Source organism: Lutjanus erythropterus, chromosome 2, assembly GCF_056507025.1.
Source record: "Lutjanus erythropterus isolate fLutEry1 chromosome 2, fLutEry1.hap2, whole genome shotgun sequence".
In the NCBI taxonomy this organism is placed as follows: Eukaryota; Metazoa; Chordata; class Actinopteri; order Lutjaniformes; family Lutjanidae; genus Lutjanus; species Lutjanus erythropterus.
The window spans coordinates 16,966,774-16,994,725 of NC_139318.1; the positions used below are offsets into that span (position 1 = coordinate 16,966,774).

General features: G+C 39.7%; 1 protein-coding gene across 1 annotated transcript; it reads left to right on the top strand.

Annotated features, from left to right (window-relative positions):
* Positions 1-172: 172 nt before the first annotated feature.
* On the top strand, positions 173-27,640 carry LOC146331359 (uncharacterized). The gene is made up of 10 exons (XM_084729987.1): positions 173-334; positions 4,520-5,587; positions 7,706-10,136; positions 22,930-23,042; positions 23,706-23,802; positions 24,701-24,845; positions 24,951-25,087; positions 25,184-25,383; positions 25,519-25,604; positions 26,711-27,640. Exons 2-9 carry the CDS (start codon positions 4,530-4,532, stop codon positions 25,592-25,594), a joined length of 4,257 nt encoding a protein of 1,418 aa, XP_084586113.1. The 5' UTR covers positions 173-334; positions 4,520-4,529; the 3' UTR covers positions 25,595-25,604; positions 26,711-27,640.
* The last annotated feature ends 312 nt before the right edge of the window (positions 27,641-27,952 follow it).

A 27,952-nucleotide genomic window follows, 5' to 3' on the forward strand; every position in this document is an offset into this window, starting at 1 on the left:
TGAGTGCTTGATAGACCATTCAGATTTTCTTAAGTGTTTGTTGAGCTTTTATTTTGAAGTAAAGTCCCCCCCTCTTCCGGTCTAGTCGTGTCTCTCAGTGTGTGACTTGACGCGGAGCAGCGTGGCTCGACCTGAGGCGGGCAGAGGGAGTGTCTGCTGGCCACAGGAGCAGTCTGACGTCTCGTTAGTGTGAATGACTTGAAAAAAAAAACACTGTGACAACAGCTCAGCAGGCGAGACGGTCGCGGAAAACGGAGGAACAATTTTCTTTTGTAACTTCTTCCCGCTTCCTTCCTCCAGTCTCACCACCTGTATGACTGCGTGAAGACAAAAGGTAAAAAACTTTATTCTGATAAACGAAATGTGATGTGGAAAAGTTCATAAAGCTGATGTTAAGAGCAGGTGCACCAGCTGTAAGACTGTTTTTGTAACGTAAATATCTTGGGTAACGTTGTAGCCTGTGAACTGCGAGTATCCGCGTACATGTATCCTTACGAGACTGACGTAAACGTAAAGTTACTTTCATTTATCTCAGTTTCCTTTGTCCAGCTGCAGAGGACACACTGCTGCTGGTTCAACGACTGAGAGTTCATTGTTGACGCGTTTATTAGTAACTTATTAACAACCCGTAATGACACATATTTACAATACAACGTAAAGTCCACCGTCTCATCTGCTCTACAAGTCGTTACATCGTGATATTTGACTGTTTGTGAACCTCAGACTAAGTGTTTGCTGCTCACAGCATCACTCAAAGCAGTAAATGAATAATAGGGTGGACATCGAAGCGAAAGGCACGTTAGCCTTGGCAGGGTTAACAGGCACTAAAGGCAAACAAAGATAAAGAAACAAAAAAAAATCCCGCTGCTGCAGAATGATTTTCACTCGGTCCTGGCCTGAATAAGCAACAGGAATCATCTATCAGCTGCAGCTTTGTCTGCCAGACAGTGTTTGTTTCTTAGGAATTCATCTGTAAGAAACAAATGGGACACATTATTAAACCCTACTGGGTGGTGTAGGGTAGACTAGGGATGGTTGCAACAACAGGGGACAGTTGCAACAGGTCTTATTCCTCCTATCAGAAACACACTAGAGTGATGATACTGCACATCCTCAGTTAGATCTACTCCCCATCAGCTAGACAGGAGGCACATTCAACATCTGCTACTGCATTTATTAAAAATGCTTTGGAGGTATGACTGTAATTCTTTTGAGCTATATGTTTCTGTTCCGACCCGTTGTATGAATTAATTAAAACACAATTAGTTTGCATGTTATTTTGTTGACTTTTAAGACAAGAACAGCAAATTAAGAGAGCTTTGGCATACTGTGAATAATGCTTCAGTGTAAATGTAAGTTAAGCTTCACTTTGATAGGCATAATATATTTTTGAAATGAGTTTGTCACTTGTACGGGTTACCATGGTTACACATCTCCAACTGGTAAGGAGACTCTCAGGAAGTGACGCGATACACGCTGAGCAGTGCATCCAGAAAGATAGACAACACTGTTTATTTACTCCAAAGTATGTTGTAGTACACATTTTGGGTGTGTAGTGCAAGTAAATGTGATTTTGGCTGCAGAAAATGTGACTAGCTAGCACATGATGTTTTGTCATGGCTGATAAAGTGGGGACTGTTGCAACACATTGACACCCCAAGCTAAACACCCATATTAAAACATAAGTCATAACAGTATTTTGTCTCACATTGAAAAATAGAAAGACTGAATAATATCTGTAATATTTGTCAATACATTGACTCCAGGTATGCCTGTGTTCTACACATAATTAAAAAAAAACAATAAATGTTGCCTGATAAATCCTTATATATTACTAAGAGATAAATAATACCATGACATTCTTTAAAACAATGCATATTTTTGAAATACTATGCAAAATTAAAGCAAAAAGCAAAATTGATTCAGTGAAAATTAATGTACCCCTGATGGGGTTGCAACTGCTCCCAGGGTTGGGCTCAGTTGGAGGGTCTGACTTCTTCCTTTGATATAAATATTGTGAACAATATGTCATATGTGGTAATCTTAAAATGTTTTGGGTAACTAGCGAGGAAATGTAAGTATAATATATAAAGATTTGGTTGGTCTTGTCCAAATAGTCCATGAGTAACTAAGAGAAAGAGTTGCAACTGTCCCCAGTCTCCCCTACAAACAGGACACAGTATTTAACCTCAGTGGGTGTTGTCTGCAACTATAGGAGTCCCTCTGATCCCATTACACAATATCATGCACACCCAGAGGTGTTGTGTTGTTTGAGCAATGCAGCAAAAAGATAATTGCAAAACACATCACACGCAGAAACACACGCAGAAAGACACACGCACACACACAAACACACACACACACAAACACACATGCACTGGACTGTTGTGTGGAGTCACAACAGTTGATGTAAACCAGCTGTGGACTGATAATGTGAGAATGACACAGTGAACATTTTGCTGACGTTGAAATGTGCAGTATAAATCTTTGGGGCGTGGAGTTACCGGTTTGTGTGAAAGTCTTACAGGTCAAACCAGATGTCATGTTGCACACAATGCCTGTGGTATTCAGTGAAACAAATTTGGAAACATTACTGTTATCTTTAATACATGATGTATAAACTTGGCCTTTCGCTTGTGAACGTCTGTTGTGCTCATGTGACAGTACTTCACATAGAAGGTTGTTTATATTTCGCTGGTTTCGGTTCAGTTGGTGATGTGGTGTGATTGTGTCTTCCCTGCAGACCACATTGTTGATGGGTATGATGACTCATCAGGTCTGCTTCAGTCTCTGACAACATGTCTCCTATTTCTCTGTTCTGATTCCTTTTTCAGTAGATTTTCTATGAAGTGTGATTTCAAAATGTAAAAACTATATGACAGCTCACTTTAATTCCACTGTCAAAATTATATGTTGTAACACTAACAGCTAAAAATGTACTTTCAAAGACTTTTCTTGTATGTTTTTAATGTATAATACATTATGAACTTGTGTTAAAGAGAGTAGTGTCACCTACTCACATGACCACAGCTGTTGACTTGCTGACTTCACTTTGAAGTGATGATAAAATTATCAAAAGCCCAGTTTGACCAAAGTGACAAATGGGGACAACTAGGGATGTCCCGATACAACTTTTTCACTTCTGATACGATACCGATATTGCAGCCTTGAGTATTGGCCGATATTGATCCGATACGATATCAGCACGAATTATACATACTTTTATTACTTATTTTGTAGTGTGGAATGTTAGAAAAGGCTTGATCAAGTGATGTTGCTCAAACAGAGAACAATAGTCAGCAACCAGAGTCACCTATGGATAGAAATGCTGGAGCAGAAAATGGACTGCTTATCGGAGCACTTATATCGGAGATTTTAGATGCAGTCCGATAAAATCCAATACTCGTTTTTTGGCTGATATCGGACCGATATCAATATCAGATTGGGACACCCCCAGGGACAACAGTTTTTCAAACTTGTCCAGTACTGAGGGAGAATAATGCAACTGGAAAAAATGAAAAGTGTCAGCATGTGTCCACTAAAAGTGCTTGTTTTTGGCACTCACGGACTCAGATTATTATTATTATCAGTGTCTAACAATATTATGGAAAGGATTTCTACAGAGCTAGACCTTTCTTTAAATGATCCTTTTTGTTTAACCAGAAACAGCTGTCATATCACTCTGTTCAAAGCAACCAGACTCCGTTTACAGAAACAGTAATTTTATCTCTGTGGTCTACTAATATAGTGATATTTCAGCTGTTGTCGGTTTAACAAAAACAATCTTACTCTTTAAAAAAGGTCTGTCTCTGTAGCAGTCCTTTTCATAATGTTGTCAGACCCTTACAATAACTCTCTGAGCCTGTCAGTGCCAAAAACAGGCACTTTTAGTGGACTTGCACAGTTGCTTGAAGGGATTACATTGCAGCTCATAAATACTGTCATCGGTTAGATATGGCAGAGACATTGGTAGATACAATCTTGAAAGGGTCTAGTATTGATATATTATTTTGAAGTAATAACATTTAGTCTGTGCTGTAGTCCATAAAGAAATAGTTTGTCCTTTAGAACTGTGACCGGTTTGACTGTAAGTATATTTATTTATCCATCCAATGAATGACTTCTCTCTATTGATTTATAGTTCATTCAAGTCAGGTTTTGGAAATCCTTAAATCAAGATTAGCCTCCAGAAGCTACTTGCAACATTACAGTTATCCCCCAAGGTGAAAAATAAGTCAGATCAGATCTTTAAATACATTTTGTATTACTTAAAAACAAAACTGAGGAAGAAAACTATGTAAGAAAATAAGCAGGAAGACTTTTCATAGTTTCTGATGTTTGTTTGTTCAGTGTGATTGAGTAGTTTCTCTTTGCCCCTGCAGGAAAAATATGCTCCCAAAAATCTAGACCAACCAGACTTATCCTACTCAACCCGACCTGTGTTTCGGTTGAGTGTGTTTTTTCAATGTGAATGTGAAGCCTAGTCTGCTGTATGTTAACACCTCCTCTCCTCTTTCAGTGACTCAGTCATGGAGAGCTCTATTGAGGGTTCCCAGCCGGGTGGCATCTCAAAACCCAAGCCACCTCTGGTCCCCAAACCTCGGCTCACTCCCAAGCCCTTCTCTCTGCAGAAGAACACCACCATCCGCTCCATTCACGCCCCAAAGACGGCCCCCGCAACCTCAAAGACAACAACACAGCTGACTGGAAAACCTGAGGCTGCACATGCCCCCAAACCAACTTTGCCCACTCCTGCTCAGCAACCCACCACCTGTGGCTCCAAACCCAGCTCCGTAAATGTGCTTACAAAAGACCAACCAAAAAAAAACAAAGAAAGCAAAGCAAGCCCACATGGAGAAGATACCCTTGATTCTCATGTAGGAAAATCTGAACCAGCCTCACAAATAGCTCCACCCAAAGAGACACCGAAGTCTGAGCTGATCCAGAAAGACGACGTCATACAAACAAACCACAAAGCATCCACGGATACTGTAACTAACTCAGAACAGAAAGACGGAAAAAAGAAAGAAGATGAAACTCAGACTCCTGTCGTCCAAAACCTTGAAAAGAAAGATGAAACTTCTGTCGTCCAAATGCGTGTCACCCAGAAGCCTGAAGAATCAGGTAGTGACGTTTCCTCTAAAGCCAATCCAACAAATCGATGGGGCAGTACGAGGAAGCGCCTGTCCACGGAGCTCACCTCAAAGTTTGAGTCAGGTGGACCACCTCTGCTGCCACAGCCAAATATTAGCATCTCTTCAACCGGCACCAAAGATGATGCAAACAAGCCTTCAGAGTCTTCAAAACCAGAGCAGAACCAGACAACACCAGAGCCGTCGAACAGAGTGAGTGATAAAGACGGACTGACGGAGGATTATGGCGGTGGAGGTAGTATAAAACGAAGAATCAGTCTTCTGTTTGACTCTTCATCGAGGCCAGAGGTCCCAGCAAAGAGAGAGGAGACAGAGAGAATAAATGGTACGGGAGGCGTAAAGGAGAGAATCAAAAACTGGGTGACGGAAACAAGCTCCGAGGGACCGAAGACTGAGAAGAAGCCTCAGGTTGTAACCCGAACTCACTCTAAGAGGTGAGTGAACTGTGCTGTTTGTGTTTCATGATGTGTTAAGACATGAATACAAGAGAAATAACATTCTCTTGTAATTGCATTCATCTACATGTTATTTTACAGTTTATATCACATATTTTTGGCTATTATTGTCCAGGGATATACTTTTCAATTCAAATTCATAATCAGACATCTTTTTATGTCCACATTTACGACTTTTAATGTGAACTTTAGCAATTTATCTTAATTAATCTTTTGTAATTTATTTTTCATTGTGCTTCATTGCTGCATACAGAATTCACATTACAGGGTGGATAGGAGTTTTGTTGTTCGTGGGGTTTTTTTTGTTGTTTTTGTCAGGACCAATACAATATTACTAGTAATGAAGGAGACTGATAACTGATATTTGTAATAAAGGCAGGAACGTGTGTCACCAGCACTGACTTCTTGTCCTTTGTTTCTTCTTCCTTACTGATATCATGTCTCCTTCCTTACTGTACTTTGTGTAGTAAATGAATAATGTTACTTGCAAGATTGCGGCCAGATTTATGTCCTCAAATAAAAAAGTTTAGATAAGAGTGTAAACCAGGCCACAATATGTTTGTGTTACTCGCAGCAAGATGTGATGTGAGATTTCACTTCAACAGTTTTAAGTAGAACTTCTTTATTCTGAAGAAATAGTTCCAATGAAAACTGTTACCAATCTGTTCTGTACATTATCCAGAGTAACAAGTTACTGTTGAATTTTTAAAGTGTTGACTTTCAGTGCTCTTAGCAACACAAATGAAATCCACCTCTACTGTGGTGACGCAGAGGCAGAGCTCTAAGACATGAATTTCTAAAATAACTGGCAAATAAAACCAAACCAACCCAAAAGCAGAATTTCTAGATAAAACTAGAGGTAAGACTTGTTCCAATAAATACTTTTGTTGGCCAATATATTGTGGTAAACAATATAATTGTGATTTTAAGACCATTTTATGGTACTGATATAATGATAATATTATAGCGTAATAATGCAAATAAACCCTCTCAAAGAATAATGAACATTAAGTTCTTAAAAATATTAAAGCATTCATTTGGAATGTGGAAAAAAATATTAGATGTCTTAAATAAACAAAAAATTAAATTAAATAAAAGTACAACAAATACAATAACAAAAACATTAAATAAACATGCCTCAGCATTGTGCTTAGACACTGCACCCAAGTCTTGTAATAGGAATAGTTTGACATTTCTGGTAATACACTTTGTTTCATGTCTGTATGATGAGTATGAAATTAGAGACAACAGCTGATTATTTTAGCTTAGTCTAGAGACTGGAATCATTGAGAAACAGCTAGTCTAGCCCGGTCCAAAGTCTTTAAAACTCTTAATTGTGGGGAAAGGTGGCACTTTTCACATTGATGTCCAGCCAGTTTGATGGGAAATGTAGTCAGGTGAAGGAATAAATTCCTCAGGCAGGAAGAACAACAGATTTTTTAGCAGGAGAACTTTTTCAGTTAATATAGAATCTAGAGGAATTTATTGTTTCAGTTGACTACATTTACCATCAACACTGATTAGACATCCACATGAAAAGTGCTGAATTTCCCTTTAACACATGGAGTCTCCGCTGGTCAGCTGGCATACTTAATTTAATGACAAAACTCCAGGAAGTTACAGCACCAGCATGTAACTCATAAAACCACAACTCACTTTTCCATTTCAGTTTTTTGCATAGATTAAACAAACAGTGGTTGCCTAAAGGTTAGAGAAGCACGCTTGTGATAAATCCTCCCTATTGACAGGATTAATCTGGGTAGGGGAAGTGACTCTCCCTCATTACCACCACTGATGTGCCCTTGAGCAAGGCCCTTAACCCCAACCGCTCCAGTGGAGTTGCTCAGTGGTTGTGTTGGGCAGCCTCCAGGTGTGAATGAGGTAACTGTGTAAATGTAATCAGGGCGTTTCTGCAAAAGAAAGCTTCCTCTCAGTAAACTTTCCATGAATCATTAAAGGTAAAAAAAGATGATTACTAGTGAGAGAATTTGAAGTTCATAAAAACATTAAATAACAATTCTTTTGAAGCAAACAAGATCATTAAAAGATCATTAAACTGCCATTTTTCATTTTGAATTGCTGTCATCTTTTCCACAGCTTTGAGCCAGCATCTGCTCCAGCAGCAGAGAAACCATCCAAAATGCCATCTGCTGAAACTCCTGCAACTGGAACATCGTCTAGTCAGGCGGTAGATCTTCCTCCAAAGGTCTCACCTGCTGAACAACCCACAGAGACCACAATGGAAACATCTAACAATGTTCCCACCGAAGAGAAGTCATCAGAAAGTCCAAGAGAGACATCAGGAGAGCATGCACAGAGCAAATTAACAGAGGATGACGTCCAGCTACGCAGTCGCAACCCATCTACAAGCCACACTGCCACTGATGAGGGAGACACAGCTGCTCTAAAGAGGGACAGTGTCAAACGCCGCTCTGTTCACTTCGGTGTTGTGGAGAGAGATGATGGTGGACCTCCGCTGATCCTGGGCTCAGCGTCCTCCAGTGAAGATGAAAAGGAAGAAGAGGCTTCTGAAGAAGAAGCTGAGGAGGATGTCCCTGTCTCAGTGCCTAACTATAGAAGAGTAGGAGTTACTCGGAAGAAGGAGGATAAAGACCAAGAACAAGAAGCAGAACAACTGAAACATCTGGAGTTTGAGAGAAAACGGAGAGCAGAGGAGATTGAACTGGCGAGACTGAAGCTGGAAGAGGAGCGGAAACGACTAGAAGAAGAAGAGGAAAGGGAGAAAGAAAAGGCAAGGCGGAGGACAGAGGAGGAAAGGGAGAGAAAGAGGCTGAAGGAGGAGGAAATGGAGAGACAGAGAAAGGAAGAAGAAAAGGAAAGGGAAAGAAAGAGGCTGAAGGAAGAGGAGGAAAGGGAAAGACAGAGACTGAAGGAAGAGGAGGAAAGGGAAAGACAGGGACTGAAGGATGAGGAGGAAAGGGACAGACAGAGGCTGAAAGAGGAGATGGAGAGACAGAGGAAGGAGGAGTGGGAGAGAGAAAGATTGAAGGAAGAGGAGAGGGAAAGGGAAAGGCTGCGAAAAGAAGAGTTGGAGAGGGAGAGACAGATGGAGTTGATGTTACAGAGACAAAGAGAGGAGGAAAGCGAGAGGGCAAAACAGGAACAGGAGAGACTTAAACAAGAGCAGGAGGAGAGGGAAAAAGAGAGATTGAAGGAGGAGGAGAGACTGAGAGAGGAAAGAGAAAGACAGAGGCTGAGAGAGGAGGAGGAGAGATCGGTTCACGAGCATGAGAAGCATAGATTAGAGAAAAAACTGAGAGAAGAGGAATTAAATAAAGAGAAACAAAGAGAGGAGGAATGGGAGAAGGAGTGGGTGAAGATAACAGAGAGGAAGGGAGGAGAAGAAGAAAAAGAGAGGGAAAGAGAGAAAGAGATGGAGTTGATGCTTCAGAGAAAGTTAGATGATGACAGGGAGAGGGCAAAACAGAAAGAGGAGCTTCTCAGACAAGAGAGAGAGAAAGAAAGATTAACAGAGGAGGCCGAGGAAAGGGAGAGGCAGAGGAGGCTGAGAGAAGAGGAAGAGTTGGAGTTGATGCGGCAGAGAAAGTTAGAGGAGGACAGAGAAAGGGCGAGACAGAAAGAGGAGATACTCAGAAAAGAGAGAGAGAAAGAGAGATTAAAAGAGGAGGCCGAGGAAAGAGAGAGACAGAGGAGACTGAAAGAGGAGGAAGAGATGGAGTTGATGAGAAGAAAGATAGAAGAAGACAGGGAGAGAGAAAGACAGGAAGAGGAGAGACTCCGACAAGAGGAGGCAGAGGAAAGAGAGAGGCAGAGGAGGCTGAAAGAGCAGCAAGAAAGAGAAGAGGAGATGGAGAGAATGAGGCAAAAGGAAATAGAGAATCGGAGAGAAGAGGAGAAAAGGGTGGAGGAAAGGAGGAGACAGATAGAGAAGGAAAGGGTGGCGGAACTGGAGAGAAAGATGCGAGAGGAGTTGGAAAGAAAGCAAGCACAAGAACTGGAAGAAAAGCTAATAATGGAGAAAGAGAGGGAAAGAGAGAGTTTAATCAGCTTTGATGGTGATGATGTTCCTCAGACGTCACAATCACCGTATTCCCCCTTAACAAAAATCTCTGAGCCTGCAGAGAGTCAATTAGAAGTTGCTTACGATGACTTCTCCGTGAAACAGCCTCTGATCGACGTGGATTTTGACGATTTTTCTGTTAAGCCAAAGAGATGGGGCTCACAGGCTAAAGCAGAACCTAGTAAGGTCATCCACAGTTGGGCAGATGACCTTGTGGATAAAGAAGATAAAACAGAAGTGCTGGTGCCCCTGGATGTCAGCCCTCTTGAAAATAAAGTGCCAGAGCAGGTGGTAAAACCATACAGCCCAGAGCCTGTGTTAGCCCAGAAGAGACCGGAGGAAGAGGAGGAGGAGGAAGAGGTGGAGCAGAGGCCAGAGGTGCAACAGCTCATCTCCATTGAGGTGGAGGAAGAGGAGAAGGCGGCGGAGACGAAGGAAGAGGAGGAGGCGAAGGAGAATGAAGTCGAAGGAGACGATAACAATGAGGTAAATGCATCTTGATATATAGGGAAAATTTGGATGGATGTGGATGTCAAGTCAGTGTTGATAAGTTCCACTGCTACAAAATCTGTTGTTCCTCCTGCATTATATCATGCATATTTTTGTCCCCTAATAGTATGTTTTGGCAAGAAAGTAATAACTAGCAGCTAGCAGGAAAACTTGCCTCAATTGATTTCATTTACCATCAACACTGACTGGACACCTACGGGAAATGTGCATTATTTTCACCCTAAGATAAGATAAGCTATACTTTATCAACCCTCCGGGGAACTTTGGCTAAGGCAGTCATCATACCATGATACAAACAGCAGTGACAAATCAGGATGAGGCCCCATTTGTCACAGACTGGCTCGAGGAATGAGAGGGGAGGAGCGTCACAATAGCAGTACACCAAAAAACAACCATAAGAAAAAAATTGAAATTTGAAAAATACAATAGAAAAAATGTGCAGAATGAAATAAAGATGTAAATACGAAGACATTTTGAAAAGCGGCTCAGTCAAGTTAGTTTAATTTATATAGCACCAAATCATAACAGAATTTATCTCAGGTCTCATACAAAGCAGATCTATACTGTACACTAGGATTGGGTGATGAGTAAAAATTTCCTTCCTTCCTGTCTTTGTACTGTTATAACAACCACTAACTCTGGTTTGGTCAAGATAAATTTGTGTTAGATTTGAAAAAGTATTGCTCTACAGTTTTCTTCTCACTCATCCTCTGAGCCAGAGAATGATTCCCTTAATAATTCCTGATCAATAATTTTTCAGTTTGTGTAAAAAAAAGTAGGCCTGCACAGGTTTTCAACTGTTTTATTACCTGAATCTAAACACAGTGTAGAGACAGAGTAGAAAAAAGGCTCTCCGCTAGTACTCCATCTTGTTGCATGTTTCAAGAATAACATGCCACCCATCCTTGAAATGGTAAGCATGAAGAGTATAACTCCGATAGTTCGGTCATCCAGTTCTTGATTCCCATCCCTAATGTGGAGGAACAGGTGTTGTTTCCTCTCAACACTTTCATTGCCGTTTTTGCGATGTTGTCTAATCTTGCCTTTAACTGGACTGTAAAGATGTTGCACCATGAAGCCATACCTTATCCGATGATGCTTTCCAGTATAGTAATCTAGAATATGATTTCTGCACCAACACTAAACAGCTGAATTGAGTCGGCAGAGAAAGTGAAGTCTCTGAGCCAGCTGAGCCCTCTATGCCCTCTTGATAGATTTTGTTGTTGTGAACACCAGGCAGCACAGTTTCATGAAAGAGATTGTTCAATTACTCAGAAAGGGTGAGGTTAAGATAGAACAGAGACAGGAGTGTACATGTAAATGTGATTATTTCACCACTGAATCATATCAGCCTGGCAACCACACACACCTCACCTGCACCAACACATTATCATTCCTGTAGCACAAGGAAAAACATCTTGTCATACTTGCTTCAGCTTGATTCAGTCACAGCTTAAGAACTTGTGTTTGTGCATTTGTACGTGTGAATGTGTAGGTGTGACATTGAAACGAGCATAGCTTGACATCTACATCTACAGTATGTGCCATGTGTCAGTAGTATTATCTGCCTGTTCTGTCAGCAAGAGCTTGTTCTTAAAACAAAAGAAGATATCAGCGCAAGAGGAGAAGTGCTGACTAATGAGGTGTGATGATGAAACAACGTAAATGTCCACAGTTCTTAATTTGTGATCTCACATAACATAACATAATTACTCCTGAAGATAGTATATACAGAATGAGAAAAAGCAAGACTGAATTTCTTTTCCGTATTTCATGTAGTTTTCTGTAAGAGTAGTCCAATATTTTCAGTCAATTTAATGCATTTTTTGAAACTGCTGGGCAACTATACATAAAACTGTATGAACTCTGTGTCCGGTGGCGTATGCAAGTACACGTGTGGTTATGACAGTAAAGAATCTACCAGGAAGTAAGGTTACGACTTCCTGTGCATCTGTCCCACATCTGTCTGTCTTCAGCTTTCGTTTTGTTCTCATTTGTCCGTAAAGAAAACCTTTATTTTCCTAGTCAAAGGGATTTTAAAAGATTAAAAAAATGTCATGGGCGTATGAAGGAGGGATGGATTATTTCACATGGGCATCTTGGATGGGTTATCTGCAGCAGATATGGGTGAGTCTTTGAGACAGAAATATGATCTGTTGATCTGCTAGTAGTGATTTTTGTACTGAATTGCAAAGTCAGTTCAGCAATTGCTCTGCAAGGGTTTCACCTTATATGTTTTAGATTTATTTTTGGTGTTACAAAGCAGCACGCTTACTATAGTCTACCACTTGAATAGTTAGCTGCAGTGACCACAGTTTACTGATCTAATTATAGCAGTGTTTAATACACCATATGTCGAGTTTTCAGCCTACTTGTAATGGAGCAGTCCAGTCTCCCACAGATGAAACATTATTATGATTTGAAAGGAGTTTTGGTAAAAAGTTCGATTCAAGGTTTATGGCTAAAGTGGGGAAGGACTTTATCAACCCATAAACTGGGTTAAGTGATGCTCGCCACCCCTCTCTCCTCAGCTCTACTCTCTCTCTCTCTCTCTCTCTCTCTCTCTCTCTCTCTCTCTCTCTCTCTCTCTCTCAGTGTGTGTGTGTGTGTGTGTGGAGAGAAAGGGAGAGAGAGAGAAGACACGACAGTAAAGAACAGTTTACAGCACTTTGGATGACATTTTGGATTGAAGCTGGCTCTGGTTCTTTGCTTTCATTTAGCACAGTACATTCTTACAGCTGCCGTTATGAGCACTAGGAAGAGCCAGAGGAACTTGATTTTTTATGGTCAGAATATAGTGACAGTTTCAGTAAATATGACAAAAAGTTATTTTTATTTAAGTTTGAGAAATATGGTTATTAGCTGTCTTGCTGAGGGTTTGATGAGAAAATTGATACCAGTCCCATGTCTGTATGATAAATATGAATCTTGGGACAGCAGGCGGTTAGCTTAGCTTAACATTAAGTCTGGAAATAGGCAAACATTTAACCTGGCTCTGCTGATGAAAAGTAATAAAATCCACACTTAAAATGCTTTGTTACATACATTATATCTCATTTTGACAGAGCCATGGCTGTTTCTCTCTGTTTCCAGTCTTTATGTTAAACTAGGCAAACAGTTTGTTGATGGTAGCTTCACACCAAGTAAGTATGTATGTATGTATGTTTCCCAAAATGACAAAACTATTCCTTTAAATCACTGAAGTTACCAAATTCCATTATAAGTTTCTCAATTTATTTTCAAGAAAATGTACTATATCAAGATATATAATGATATTGACATACTTGAAATATGCTATTTATGGCAATTCATAGTGTCTGTTCCTAATTTAATTTTATTCTTTCCATTAAAGACTAGGATTTTCCTAAAAAAAAAAAAACAGTATATGGAGTTGTCCAAAACTAATCCCTGCCATTCATCATTTATGACCCACTAGAAGTGTGTGGCAGTGCACCTTTATCTGCAGAGCTCTGCCTGCTGCCTGCTGCCTGAAGTTTTTATTTTTTATTTTGCTGTGTTCAAGATGTTTCTGAGTTTCAAATCTTTAGGCAGGGGTGTGAATCCCTCAGTCAGGATTTGAGGTTGGGACTGTAAACTGCAACTGACAAATACTACTTATTCTGCCTTCAAAAACATTTAGCTGATCTTTTAATATGAGAACTAACTAAGTCCTACACGTGGTAGGATTAAAATAGAACGTTTTCTTCTTCTGACTTGTGAAAATCCATTTCATCATCCTTCCACTTTATAATTCAGGCATTAGTTTGCTCGTGTCCAGTTGTGGGTTGTTAGTCTAAGACTGTAAAGGAAGATGTGAGGTCTATATTTTAGCTTGAAGCTGGAGAAACCTTTGACTTTTTGTGACTGAAAACTTATACCATTTTTATCTTACTAAATATGAGAAGTGTTAACTTTTTAATAGTGCTGCTACGCATATGAGAAGATGAAAGCATATCATGAGGCTGCTTCTAACACAAACTATTTTTTGCTTCAGTTGATTCACATTCAAAGGCCCACTGAAGATGTAGTGCAGCTGCAGTCAACAAACCATGTCTGAGTAAACTTCTGGGTGGACCCACAAATAAATGGCATCATCGCTGTACAGCCTGCCTGAAAGACCTAGTCCTAATCACCTGGGAGCCTAACAGTCAGTCAGTTGTCTAACAGTCAACAGTGTAATGTTGCTCTTTAGCAGTGTTAGCTTTGTTATAGGTAGTAGGTAGGTATAGAATAACAGATCAAGATTACAGCCTAATAATGTACATAAAAAAAGCTGACACACAATTTAAAGTGCAAGGTCAAGCACTTTACATAACTTAATAAACATCGTGCGACCAAAATAAATAACAAAAAGCCGATAATGATGGGGAAAACTTGATCTATGAAAAGACACAAAGCAGCAAACGCAAACAATTCAGGGTGAACCGAGTGAATGAATCAGCTGACAGTGCCAGTCAAGACAGATCGGTTCACTACTTGTTTCAACATGCAATATTTCAGTGTTAATGAAAACACTGAACTCAGGAGCCCTGAACTGTGTGAGTGTGTCCGTGTCTTTGTGATATTGTGTTTCTGTTTGCTACGTGCATGCTTAAGCAAACAAACCAACCCATAAAAAACAGTGAACTACTGTACAGGTCTAAGCTGCTGTAAGACCGGTGATATTGAAGCTTTGTGTGGGTGCAGCCCTGCTTTCACCACTGAGAGGCGCTGCTGCTCTTAAAAATTCCACTTCCTTATTCTGCACCTGGGAAAGCAACAAGTTCATCTCATGAAGAGCTCCTTACGCTGCTATAATATGACTGCACAACAAAAGTATAGTTAAATAAACACCCTTTTATGCTGCAGAAAACTTGCAGGGCAAAGGCACTATTGTGTGGCAGAGAAAAGCTTTTATTTTGACAGAGCAGAATGAGGAAAATGTTTACTGGGCAAACACAAGCTGTGCAGCCAACCATGCTACCCTCATTCAGGCTACTGACTCAAAGACAGACAGATGGACGGATGGATAGATGTTATAGTGAGTAGAGCCTAGGTGCTATGTGGTCATCATGTCCTCATTTGGATCTGGTCAACAGGGCAGCGTGTCAGAATGACCATACATGGTGCCCCTCTGTCTCTGTGTCTCTTGTCAATCTCTCCACCCCGTTTTGAGAGAGCTCGTCACCCCCCTACACACACACACACACTGTCTGGCACACATACACACAAAAGAGGATGGGCTAAAGCACGGACAAGAAAGTTGTCCATTCTTTCAGTCTTCTAGTGCTCAAACTTTCTCTCAATTCCCCAAAAAGTCTTCCTGTTTTCTGCTCTGCTCTGCTCTTCTCCTCTCACAAAGACCTGCTTCATTCAGTTACCTGCATTTACCTACGGGGAAGCAAGCAGGCACAGAGTGAGGGAGGTACAGAAAGCACCTTGGCCCAGCCTGCCGCACCTTTCTTCCCTTGGGATTTTCCACGTCCGAGCACAGACCTCCACTTTGTCTTGACGTCCTCTGAAATCACTCAGGTCTGGAGGAGATAAAGGGGTGATCTACCTCCCTGTACCTGGCTTTGGATGTTTGGAGTGGTGCATATTTCCCACGCTGCTTTTCTTTTTTCTTTTTTTTTTTTTTGAATGGAAAATGGAGTGACGATGTGAACTGGGACATAGCTACGCAAGCAAACAGGCTTGACCATGGCAGAACAGGTCTGAGCAGAGGGTACACATGGAGAGAGGTAATCGTTAAAATTGTTGTGCACAGGAAGAAAAGCTTCTTTGCTATTTTTTGACCTTCAGAAGTTTATGTTCATTTTTTTTGATGCAGTCAGCGTGTTTCAACTAGATGATAATATGATAATGTGAAAGTAATTCTTTGGGACATTGCTGTTCAGGATGATACATCCAACATAGTGAAAGCTGCTGCAGTGGAATAGTGTTGTCACAGTGCAAACATATGGCTGGTCAGACTGTTTACTTCTACTGACAGCAAATAAGTGACTGTTCCAGGAAGTTTGTGTGACCTGAACCATAAAAATATGGAAAGAGAGGATGGATCCTGCTCATATGAAAGATGGACTATATCTCATTTCGCATGACATCAGAAACCTTTTTACAAAAGATCATTTCTCTTCACTTTCCCTCCTGAAAGCGAGATCACAAACCCAGCTTTTTGACTCAACCACAAAATCCCTTCATCTCTAACAAATCTGAACCTCAGTTTCTCTGGTGACCCAGTTTCCATGGTGACCCCAGTGCCTGGATGATCAGCTCTGTGAGGTTTTCAACCATGCAGTACTTAGGAGGGAAGCTGTCAGCTGCCCAGCTGCAGATGGCAGGATGGGTCGGCAATGTACGGCGCTCCTTGCAAGGGGCTCTGGAGCTGGTGTGGGGCACTGCAGAAGAGAAGCAGGAGGAGGAAGATGATAAAGAGGAGGAGGAAGAAGAAGGTGAAGGTGAAGGAGGAAGGTTTCAGAGAGCCATGTCACCGCTTCGCAGCTTTGCCAGACGTAGCAGGAGATCCCTGCGTCGCTTCTCCATGAGGAGTAGGCAGACTCTGCAGAGGAGAGCCAGTGAAACCTGCTCTGTAAGAGCTGATATAGTAACCCAGTAGATGTCAATATATGCTCTGAAATGTTCTGTTCTTATCATATACAGGTCAAGTCTAATGAATAGAGTGGTTTAATCATAAATGACCTTTAAAGGTTTTGCTAGTTCATTTCATTTCAGTTGACAGTAGATACAATGATAAATGAAAAAAACATCTGGGTCCATCAAATTAAGAGAAGGAAAGTTAGTGAGTTGCTCTTCACAGTTTGCACTATGGCTGAAAAAATAATTAAATTTTTGTTGAAGTTGCAATATGGCCTACAGCGATTTTCAAAGGGGGTGTAATATTGAACAGAAAGTCAAATTAAGTTTACAAAATCTCTCACATGTTCATATTCTGACTTTTCATTCAAAGCCTGCACACCAGGGTATGATCCCTGCCATTTCACTAAAAAGAATCTGTTTGGGGTGTAAAAAACACAAACACACAACAGAAGGAAATATTAATTCTAGCTGGATTTGGATTTTTGTTTGACCAAAAAGTTATTTAAATGGGAAGTCAGCAGGTAGAAACAGGAGTATGATCTCTGATATTCCACTGAAAATGTACCTTAAAAGGATATTTTTCAAGCATTTAAAGTGTAATTCAAATGTATCTTTATTAAGTAAAATACAAACCAACAAACCAAACACAAACCAACAACAATGACAAATATTGTCCAGAAACCCTCAAAGGCACTGCATTTGGCATAAAAATATGCTCAAATAATAACATGACAAACCCATCAGTCATGGCACAGATGAGCATATTGACCTGCTCAATTAATATTAAAGCCAAAATGCACTGAAAACTTCAAAAGAAAACATTCACATTTTCACACACGCTCTCCCTCTCTCTCTGCTGTGGGTCAGCCTTATTTTTACTTTTACCTGGTTTTAGGTGGAGCTGCAGCTTGATCAGCGCTCGCTCATCTCCCTCCCTGTACATGTTATTAACACGTTAACTTTGACAGCCCTAGTAGAAACACATTTGGGTGAAGATGCTGACAGAATAGACTTCTACCTTTATTTATTTATATATAACTTACTTCAGACTCCATGACATATTGTGATGCTTCAAAGATGTCCTGGCCTACACATCATATTCTACAGATTTGAGACAGCATCTTTGTTTGGTACAGATCTCCACAAAACTCATACTATGATCACTTCGTGTTTTTCAATGAAAATCTGAATAATGAAAAAAAATATAATTCCCTATAATATTGCAAATCATATTACAATTGCAAATTAGTCAAAATAATCAGAATTAGATCATTTTTCAAAATTGTTCAGCCCTGGTTTGCACCAAAGCTCCATGTATCCTGAGTTATTCACCAGTCTAATATTTCCACACCCATGTGTTAACAGATAACTATGCAAATGTAAAAACAAGGAGTGCAGCAAGCATTGGCAGTGTGTTTCAGGAAGGACACAGTTATCTGATAAAGTTGTCCAAATGTAGTGTTTTATCAGTGCACATACATGCCCTTTCCCTCTGTGTCTGTGGTGTGTGTCACAGATAAAGCAGAAAACTAAAACAAAGTGTGACACAGCTTGACAGGGTTTAACCAAGTATGGTTGTTTGTGTCTGTGCCCTCTGTATATCTGTGTCTGCCTTTTGTTCTACGGGAAATATGCTGCCTAAGACAGTTTGATAGCAGATGCATACATCTGATTTTGTCTTTTGAAATCCCTCGTGCTATCTTATCACCATCTGCTTTGCGGAAAGGTAGAGCGAATGAATCTTTGGGTGCCAACTGCAAAACAGGAGGTAGGTTTTGAGTTATACGTGTGCTGAAGTCTGTCGTGGTAGTTTTGAGGTGTTTACTGTGGCTGCTGCCTGCAGGAGACTGTGAAGGTGTGTGTGTCTTCTGTATATGTGGACACACATGCACAGGAGACACAAAGGCCAGAAAGGTGAAAATAACCTGCAGGCTATTCCCACCTTTAATTTGATGATCCATCACTTTCTGTTATTAGAGGTGATGATTGGTCGACAGTCTTCATCTGTTAGTCTGGATTAGAGTCTCAGTTATTTGTTCTTGTGGTATCTTCAGGATGTTATCCTCTCCGCTACACCATTAACAAGCTCTTTTACACATTCCACTGGCTGTGACAAAAATGTGATGGAGGTAAACTATAATAAAGCTGACTCTGTTTTGACTTGCACATCCTCCGCCCTCCTGAGCATACTGTAAAGCAGTGAAGACTAGGTGTAGTTTTTGTTATGGTGAGGCTTTCAATGTATATACAGGGTGTCCATAAAGTCTCTTTAAAGTTTAACAAATTTATTACAAAAGCAAATGAATAAACAAATCTGTGGAAATTATTACAAGATATTGAAGTTTTTTGGCCTCATTTAAAACACCTATATATGGGCACCATTAGTTGCATGAAGCACATCAAGACTTTAGTTGATAAGAGTTGCACTTTGTAAGCTTACAATCGCAAGTTCTTGTGTAGGACTTTGTGCACTGTTGAACGTGGTAGCTGTAACTGTCTGGCAGCAGTACAGATGGACATTGTAGGAGAACGATCAAAGACTTACACAATCAATGTTTTCCTCAGATGCTCTTGGTCGTCTACTCCTCCCTTTATCCAACTGTCACCATAAATTTCTTGTGCCATGCACGAATTGATGGACATGACGGTGGATGTCTTCCATACTTAATCCTGTAGTTTCGCTGAGTCTGTGTATCCGATTTTGTTTCAATAAACCACAATACACATTGTGCCTTTTCCTGAGGAGTAGCCATTTTTTAGTGGTTTATTTAACAGAACCTATTTCATCAACAGGGTACCTGAAATACACAAATGCAATGTGATTAAAAACTTTGATAACCACTGACTACATAGAACAAATCTGATTAACATATTTCATCAATTGCTTTTGTAATAATTTTTTTAAATTGTAAAGAGACTTTGTGGACACCCTGTATTTCTTATGGACCCTGCCGGTTGTTAGTACTAAATGTTCTGTTCTACAGGTATAATAAGTGTCATGTGAAAGGTGCTACTGATAGTGCAAACCTACAGGGAATTATCACAATTCTCCTCAGTTTTGAAAAAAAAATTTTTAGCATCTTTCAGCTCATTGTTTTGATTTTCGACCCTCAGTTTTATTATTTTGGTTCAGTCTCACCTTCATCATCTTTGTTTCCAACCACATCAGACAGATATTTTTAGTAAAGAAAGGCTCTGATAAATGCTCTGTACACTACAAACAAACAGCAGACTGATATTGTTCACCTATGGTGAACATAGCGGTGCATTATCCACTGAAACACCAAATATTTTCCTCAAGAGTTGACGGAGGCCAAAACAGAAATTAAAGGAGAGTAAAATAATGGACTTGTGGCCAGAATCACTCTGAATGTATGCTAATGTTGCACTTTATCTGCTAGCTGGTTGCTAACATATTCACCATATTAAATTTGTGTGGCAATAATATGCCGTTGTTGCGTTAAAACGTAGAATATGCAGGATTGTTTGTGAAGGCACTATTCAAAGTTGTCTCCTACTCCTTGGTTCAACGAACGAGAGAGAGAGTGTGTGTGTGTGTGTGTATATGTGTATAAAACTCTTTCTGCAGCTCTCGCAGACAGAGAGGAGAGGAAAAACATGGAGGATGTAATTGGTGTTTGCCAGATTTTTATAGAGTTCTGACCTGAAAACCTGTGCACTGTATTGGCTGAGGGCTACACACGACTGCCAAACAAACTGAAGTCTAGAAGTGTCTTCTTGAGTAAAGCAACACATGAGAAAATAAAAAAAAATACAGGCAGAAGGCAGAGTCTGTGCAGATACAGGCACCATCACACACATCTAATGATTTTGCTCATGTCTAGTGTCTAGTGAGTTTAAAGGATTACATTTAAAGGAGTCTGCACATTGTGTTTTTTAGGTAAATGCTGCATAGTATAGTATATAGTATATGAAACTTCTTTTGCTGCCTCCAAGTGGTCAAAAATCTAATTTTACTACAGTAAGACATAATAATTTCATTCCAGGGTATTTGAAGTGAAGTTGGCAGTTTCTCTGTGTCTTAGTCATCTTTTGCAATCTTGAAACTTGGACTTCAGAAAACTGGATTGCGTGTTTCATTTCAGATCTGAAAATCACACTGAGATACTTTCGCCCATTGTTTTATTGTACTGCTGCCAAAGAAGAAATATGTAGAAAATGAATTAATTTTTTCTTCGCAGTAAATTCACTGGAAGCTTTTCGCACCAGTATGAAAGGGAAGTATGAGAGTCACATGATGTCCTGATGATGACATTAATAACTTTGTGAGCTGTAGAGGCCACTATGCATTAACAGTAGGATAGATTCAGGATCAATGCATGATGTTGGAATTTCACCACCTGTTGGTTGCGTCTCTGTTGGAACGGACTTTGTTTTTCTCTGCAACCAAACACAGCCTGTGGTTGTAGGAAAATCACTAGAAGCCTATTCATTCACGCTGTGATGTCGCCAGATAACAGGCATTGTGCAAATGAAGCTGCTCCCTCTATGAGTCCTGAGTAATAAATGGACTTACGAAGGAGATGAGATGTGTATGAAATCCTACGGAGGACGGGGGTGTTGTTTACTCGAGTGTTATTTTGTATCCAGGTGATACTATCAGACAACACAGCATTGGGATATGCCCCTTGACAAAATATGAAGTGAGCTTAAAGGAATGTTTGTGAGGAAGTGCACAGTAGTTGCTTTTGTTTGGAACCTGTGTGTGTGTGTGCGTGCTTGTGTGCATTCCAGCATGTGGGCGTGACAGCAAGAGTGTGTTTGGTGTGTCTGTGTGTAGGCATATAGGTGTGCCAGCGTGTGTGTGTGTGTGTGTGTGTGTGTGTATGTGCGTGCACGCATGTGTGCGTGTTTATTGAGGACAGCCCAGCCTCTGTGACCGGCTCATTAAAAGATGCATGGTTGGCTGGTCCTCAGTCCTCTCTCCCTCTGTAGTTAGTGATCTTGGCTCCGCACACGGTCCATTTTCTCCCTGCCTCAGCTCACCAATGAGAAGTTCTGGTGTGCAGATTTAACAGATCAAAAGAACACTGACATCACGTTGATTTTATGTGATAAATCAGCCAGTCCAACAGAAAGATAAATAGAGGAGTGATGGTAGGTATCTGCACGTTTAACATGACAGAGTTGATTTTAGAAAAATAGGTCCCGCAGTATCAAATGCCTTCTCCGAGTTTGCATAGTATGTTTTCTTGTCCCTTTTTAAACATATTTTCATTTCTAATACATTTTTTTTCAAACATTTAAGTTCAGAAAAATCCAAATTATAGACTATACAATAAAATGAACAACTTCAAAACGCTGTCTGTTCACCACCACACCTGTATATGTATACACATCTATATCATATTCCCTCCCTTTTTAACGGTTTCTGTGTAAATACATCCATCTTTACTAGACCCAACCGATATGGGATTTTTGAGACAGATGCTGATGCCGATCTTAGTGGGAAGAAATTCATTGATTATTGATATGGCCTTTTCGATGTGGATTGTGCACCAATATGAGCATGCAAAGGTACTCAGAAGGCTGCTTTCTTAAACAAATAACTTAATTGAAAAATGTTTAACTAAATATTATGTAGTGTATTGAATTATTTAACATATACATTGTCAACCAATTCTTGAAATGAACACTGTGAACATAAATATAAATAATAATAAATAACTAAATGAACGTCAGCATCAGTTAATTGCTGATTTTAATACGGTCAGTCAAATAAGGGCAGGCTGTAAAACAAGAAGCACAGTTTCTCAGTGTTTACACCTGCCAGGGAGCTCCTCTTGTCCTCACAAATGTTCCCTGTTGTGCAAAATTTAAATCTCCTCAAGAATCATTTTCTGCATTATATGTCTATTCTATAAAAGAGTTTCACACACAAAACATGTATGCTGATAACAATATATCTGTCACAGGCCCATATCAGCTGATAATGTTGATTGATCAATATATCACAAGGGCTCTAATCTTTACACTTTAAACTACCCATTTAAAATAAAAAAACAGATACAAGGAAAAAGGCACATTGAAGAATATTCTCATCTCTCTTTTTTTTTTTTACATGCATCCATCCTGTACCTCATACAGTACATTTTTACTTCTATCAGAACAGAGATTCTAAATGTGTTTTCCTCATTTAATGTAATATAATGTCTCTCTATCTGTCTCTCAGACCCAGGTTAACAGTTACAGCACAACAGTTGACGACAAAGACACTGATGCTTTGATAGACAACGAGCCGGACCAGCAGATTGAGGCCTCCGAACAGACGTCTGAAACTGACAGGTAGGAAAGAGGTTGCAATATGACATAAAATAAAAACCCAGCATGCTGTTAACTACAGAATGACATCCGTGTTGTTTCCGCATGTGGCTTCATTTCCTTCATCTACCCTGATTCAGACAGACAGGACTCGACAGGTTTCTGTGTCTTGTGCTGAAGGTGTGGTTTCACACTGAGGTGATTTGATTGAAACTGAGCACACACCTACAAACAGAAGCCCCATAGCAATATAACATTCAAGTTTTAAAGTAAGTAGCCTGAAGGTGCACTTTGAAAGGGGCCTAGTTTAGCTCTGTTTTCTTTAGTCAAAATGACTTTTCTGTTCTGTTCAGTTTTCTGTTCATTCAGTTTTTCATTTGACTTTAAATCCAAGTGTGAGCTGGACTTAACAAGGACAAAACCGAGGCATGCAGTATGCAATTTATGTTTCTTAAACATAAATGCTGTAATGGCATAACTAAAACAAATTTAACTGCACACTAAAATGTGATAGTCCACAGTATTTTCAAGAGGTAAGCTCCCTGTGCCCCCTTGTGGTTAATAGAGCACAGCACAGAAATTTAGCTAAAATTTTTCCAGAACCTGAACTGGAAGTATCTAAAAAATACCCTTTTCCTTCTAAATTAGTGCTTACACATGATTTTGAACAACCTTCTTTCTCTTCAGTCCAAAGGCCGTCTCTGACCACGTTCCTGAGGTCACTACCGAGGACATTGATACCACTGATTCTCACAGAGATGCAGAGCTGGCTCCGTTCCCTGAGGTTGGTGGGGTTTTTTCTCTCTAGTCCTCCCCCCTTCATGAACGTTGACAATTGTCGTCTGTATCATCTGCTACAAACATTAACATGTTGTAAACATCCACATCTGCATCTTTCTGTCTGCACAGAGTTAATTTTGGCAGTAAATTTTAATTTTGTTTTAGTCATACTCTTTTAATAAAATTCCATTTAGTTTTATTCTAGTTTTAGTTCATTTAATATATGTAGATTTTTAGTTGGCTAAATCTACAATGGGTTTAGATAAGGTGTAAGGATGAACACGTCATATGTCTAACATCAAGTATACTACTTTTCTTTAAACCTCCATGCTTTTTTGGTTTGTTTATTATATTTTGTTACATATTTGTTTCAGTTTGAAGACAGCAAAACTGAACACTTATTATCTTTACTGTGTCAATCAATCTTTTAATTTATGATCTAAGATTAGCAACTCTTGGTCATTCCCTTCTGTAATCTTTTAGCTTCTATTGTATTTCAAGTTTAGTTAAAAAATACCAGGTTAGCTGATAAAATAATGTTATCTTGATAAACAAAAACATTTAAGTGTGCATAACGTTACCTTTGCATGAATGCAGTGTTGTGTTTTTGATTGTTGCTCCTCACAGTTTACAGGGTCTTGTTTTCCTTGACACCAAATGTGAAATTTATACATTTATCTGTTCTTCTTTTCCTCAAACAGTGACGTTTCTGCACAATTAATGCAACGTCAGTACTGTCCAACTGTTGTTGTTGACAAAACTGTTAATAGATTTCGTCATAGTTTTTGTCATCATAGATTATTTTTATTCATCAACAAAATTAAGCCTGTATCTGCATTGTTGTGACAGTCTGTGAACACACACCCGTGAGCTCAGTTGTCTTCATTTCTGTCTGTGCACAGAGCTCCACCCCTCTCCTTGACACCAGCGCACAGAGATCGAAAGCAGATCTGGGTAAGAGGCGAATCCGATCCCGTCCATCACGCGCACTCCGTGCAGGTTCCGATCAGAAGAAAAGCCCGGACTGGAGGACCCGAGACTCCACAGGTTAGCCTGTTTTTTTTTTTATCAAATACATCCACTACAGAGGAAAAGCAGTCTGGACATGTTGATTGCATGTACTGACTGATCTGATCAACACTACGTTTTTAGAGGAAAAGGAGGCATCTTCTAAGCAGAGGGAATCAGACTCTGATGAGGAGCAGCCTAAACCGAAGATAGTCTGTTCTCCTCCACCCACCTCTCAGAGAGTCTCTGTGTTCCCTGGTTTGAACCCGTCAGCCTTACTTGTAAGCACTGTCACAGTTCCAGTTTTTAAAATATATAATGTGATTCAAATGTGTGCCGGTTGAATCGAGTAAACTGTCCTCAACTTTCTCCCCAAGGCTCAGCTGAAAAGGAAAACAGGTGGAAGAGGAACTGGAGGAGGAGAGGAACCAGAGGAAGACAAGGGAAGGGAAGAGAAGAAAAATCCAAATGAGGAAGCGGCACCATCTCCTTCACAGCTGTCCCGATCTCCTCGCTCTGCCTCGCTTCTCCCGGGCGCTGCACGAGTACTGCCACCCATAGGTGGCACAGATGGAGGGTAAGAAAAGAAAAGAGCATGACAGCACACTTCAAAACATTAAAAATCCTGGAATTGACAAGACAGTTATTAAACATTTGGGTATGCATTTTAAATATGATACTCCTCTGAGCTGTGATTCTGTGTGTCATTCAGTGCTGCCTCGTCTCCTGCCTGGCTGAAAGAACTGAAGTCTAAGAAACGTCTGAGTCAACATGACAGCGAGACTTAGTCAGCGACAGGTGAGTGACTTGCATGAGGTGAAAATTATAACACCAAAGACATCCTGCATATCACTCATCTCTTCATTATAAAATATACACTTAACAAACTTCTTGCTATACTAGTTTTATCAGTAGGAGAAGTGGATGAAACCATTGTGAGGCAAAGGGCTGGGAGTTGGAATCTTCTGAAACTTAAAAACACACTTAGGTGTATATAATCAGCCAGAGTGCTTTCACTGCATCAGTATTATTATTGAAATATTGAAATTACATAGTTGTGTTTACAGTGATTTATTAGAGGGTTGTTGTTACTGCAGGTTTTCTCTCTCATTCAAATATTTTATTTTAGAATCAGTACATCAGTTAAAGGTTCCACTCCACTCACATTTTTGTTCATTTGTAACTTCTAAAACATTTTCATGTATCAAAATACCTTTGTTCTTTCTTTTTTCTCATTTCACCAGCTTTCTGAGTTTGTCAAAGACACATTAAAAAAAAGGGAACCACTGATGAAGAGCATTATAGACTTAACAAGATCAGCCATAGAGGAGAATTGAGTGTGAAATTTTAAACATTTTTATCATTTGGCTTAAACCCTGAATTACTGGAGTGAAGTCATTATTTAACAGGATTGATTGTGTGTTAGTCATAATGCAAGGCAGCCTAATAAGTGTGCAATAATAGAAAGTGAATAGTTTAACTGCTGTCAGGACGACTCATGTTACTTAATGCAGACTGAAAAATATGACAGAATAGACAAAAACAGGAAGTGGGCCACATCTCTGCAAGAGGTTCTCTTATCATGATAAAAACTGGGTAAAAGCACATTCACTGAATCTTAATGCAGTTTGTTTAGCTTCATGCTCTTATACCTGTCTGTGAAGCTATGTTTTACTTGCCTTTATGTATAGCAAAGTGAAATGAGTTGCTGGTTTAACAGGGTTATGGATTTGAGTGCCACTTGGGCCACCCTTGCTAAAAATGAATGCACTCATGGTAGTGTAGAGTACTTACAGTAAACCCACCCAACAAGTGACACGTGATAAATGTTGAATATATTGCATAAAGTCGATGCCTCTTATAGTCTGTGATTTGGAAACTTTTCTTTCCTTCCTTCTGTGTAGGAGGCACTGTGCTGTTGCCATTCAGCGAGAATCCACCTCAACTGCTGCAGCTGCTGCTGACAAACGCCGTGCCATGATTGCTCCATTTTGCACTTTGAGTGCCTTATTTTGGACCTTTACTCGGATGTACAGGAGGGAAAATCAAACTTTTGCTGAACGTAAAGGCCATCAGGAACTTTTGTATCTTGTAAATGAAATATTTGTCAAGTCGATGTGCCAAGACTGTGATGTTTTAATGCCAAGTACATGTTTTATCTACTGTATTGTACAGAGGCTCAATGGAGCAAAGCCATGGACTGTCTTATTGTTGTTTGAATGTGTTCATCGTATACTGACGACGGGACTGATGACACTAGGCCTTCAGCAGGGTATCTACCCTAACACACACATACTGTATTTACAGAAAATACTGAATATAAATAATGGATTGTGTGTATTTAGTTCAAATTGTACAAAATGCCTTTTATATTCTCTCTCTAATCATAGGCTGTCGCAGGTAAACCTTTAAGCACTTTAAGTGTAACAAGTTACCGTCCGTGCAGTACATCTGAGATATAGAATCATCGAGTAATTGTACTAACATGGTCAAGGGAATTTTTCTTTTTGTTACACATTGAATGTCTGTCTTCTCTTTAAAGCAGGGTTCCCCAAAACCTAAAGATGCACATCCTGGTTTTATTAAGATGCCCAGTAGCTGATCAGAACATCAACAGTGATCTGGGAGAAAATTTTGGAAGTGCCATAACAGAATCAGGAAGATTCATAACATCTTTAATCGAGAAAAATGCATTAATCTGCTCTAGATTCTTTTCTGTGCCTTTGAATGTTGAAAAAATTATTTGTAATTAATGCTGTAATCATTTATCATCAACCTACTGTATGATAAGAGGAAATTGAGGGAATTTTATTAAAGTTTTTCTATGAAATGCAGTGGAGGGTGTGTTTTTTGATGAGAAACATTCATTCTATAATGCAAAAGGTAGGCAGCAATGGTGCATGACGAAGCATGTGAATATAGGCCAGCAGTGTCACATCAGCATTACACTTGCCCTCAAATATAAGACTATACAAATGTTTTTACCTGTTATCATATTTCATAATGGCATCAGTATTCGATCATTGGTTGTTGTAATAACTTAATAATTAATAAAGCAGAATTCTATGAAAAATAATGGAAAGCGGACATTCAAGTGTATTATAAAACTACTGTAACATTCTCTTAAAAAAATAAATATCAAGTAG

What these genes read in the sequence shown, in the direction of transcription:
- LOC146331359 (XM_084729987.1), top strand. Translation starts at nt 4,530, where the DNA reads ATGGAGAGCTCTATTGAGGGTTCCCAGCCGGGTGGCATCTCAAAACCC. An exon ending in CAGACGTCTGAAACTGACAG is followed by an intron (nt 23,043 to 23,705) that starts GTAGGAAAGAGG and finishes CTTTCTCTTCAG; the next exon opens with TCCAAAGGCCGTCTCTGACC. An exon ending in TGAACCCGTCAGCCTTACTT is followed by an intron (nt 25,088 to 25,183) that starts GTAAGCACTGTC and finishes TTTCTCCCCAAG; the next exon opens with GCTCAGCTGAAAAGGAAAAC.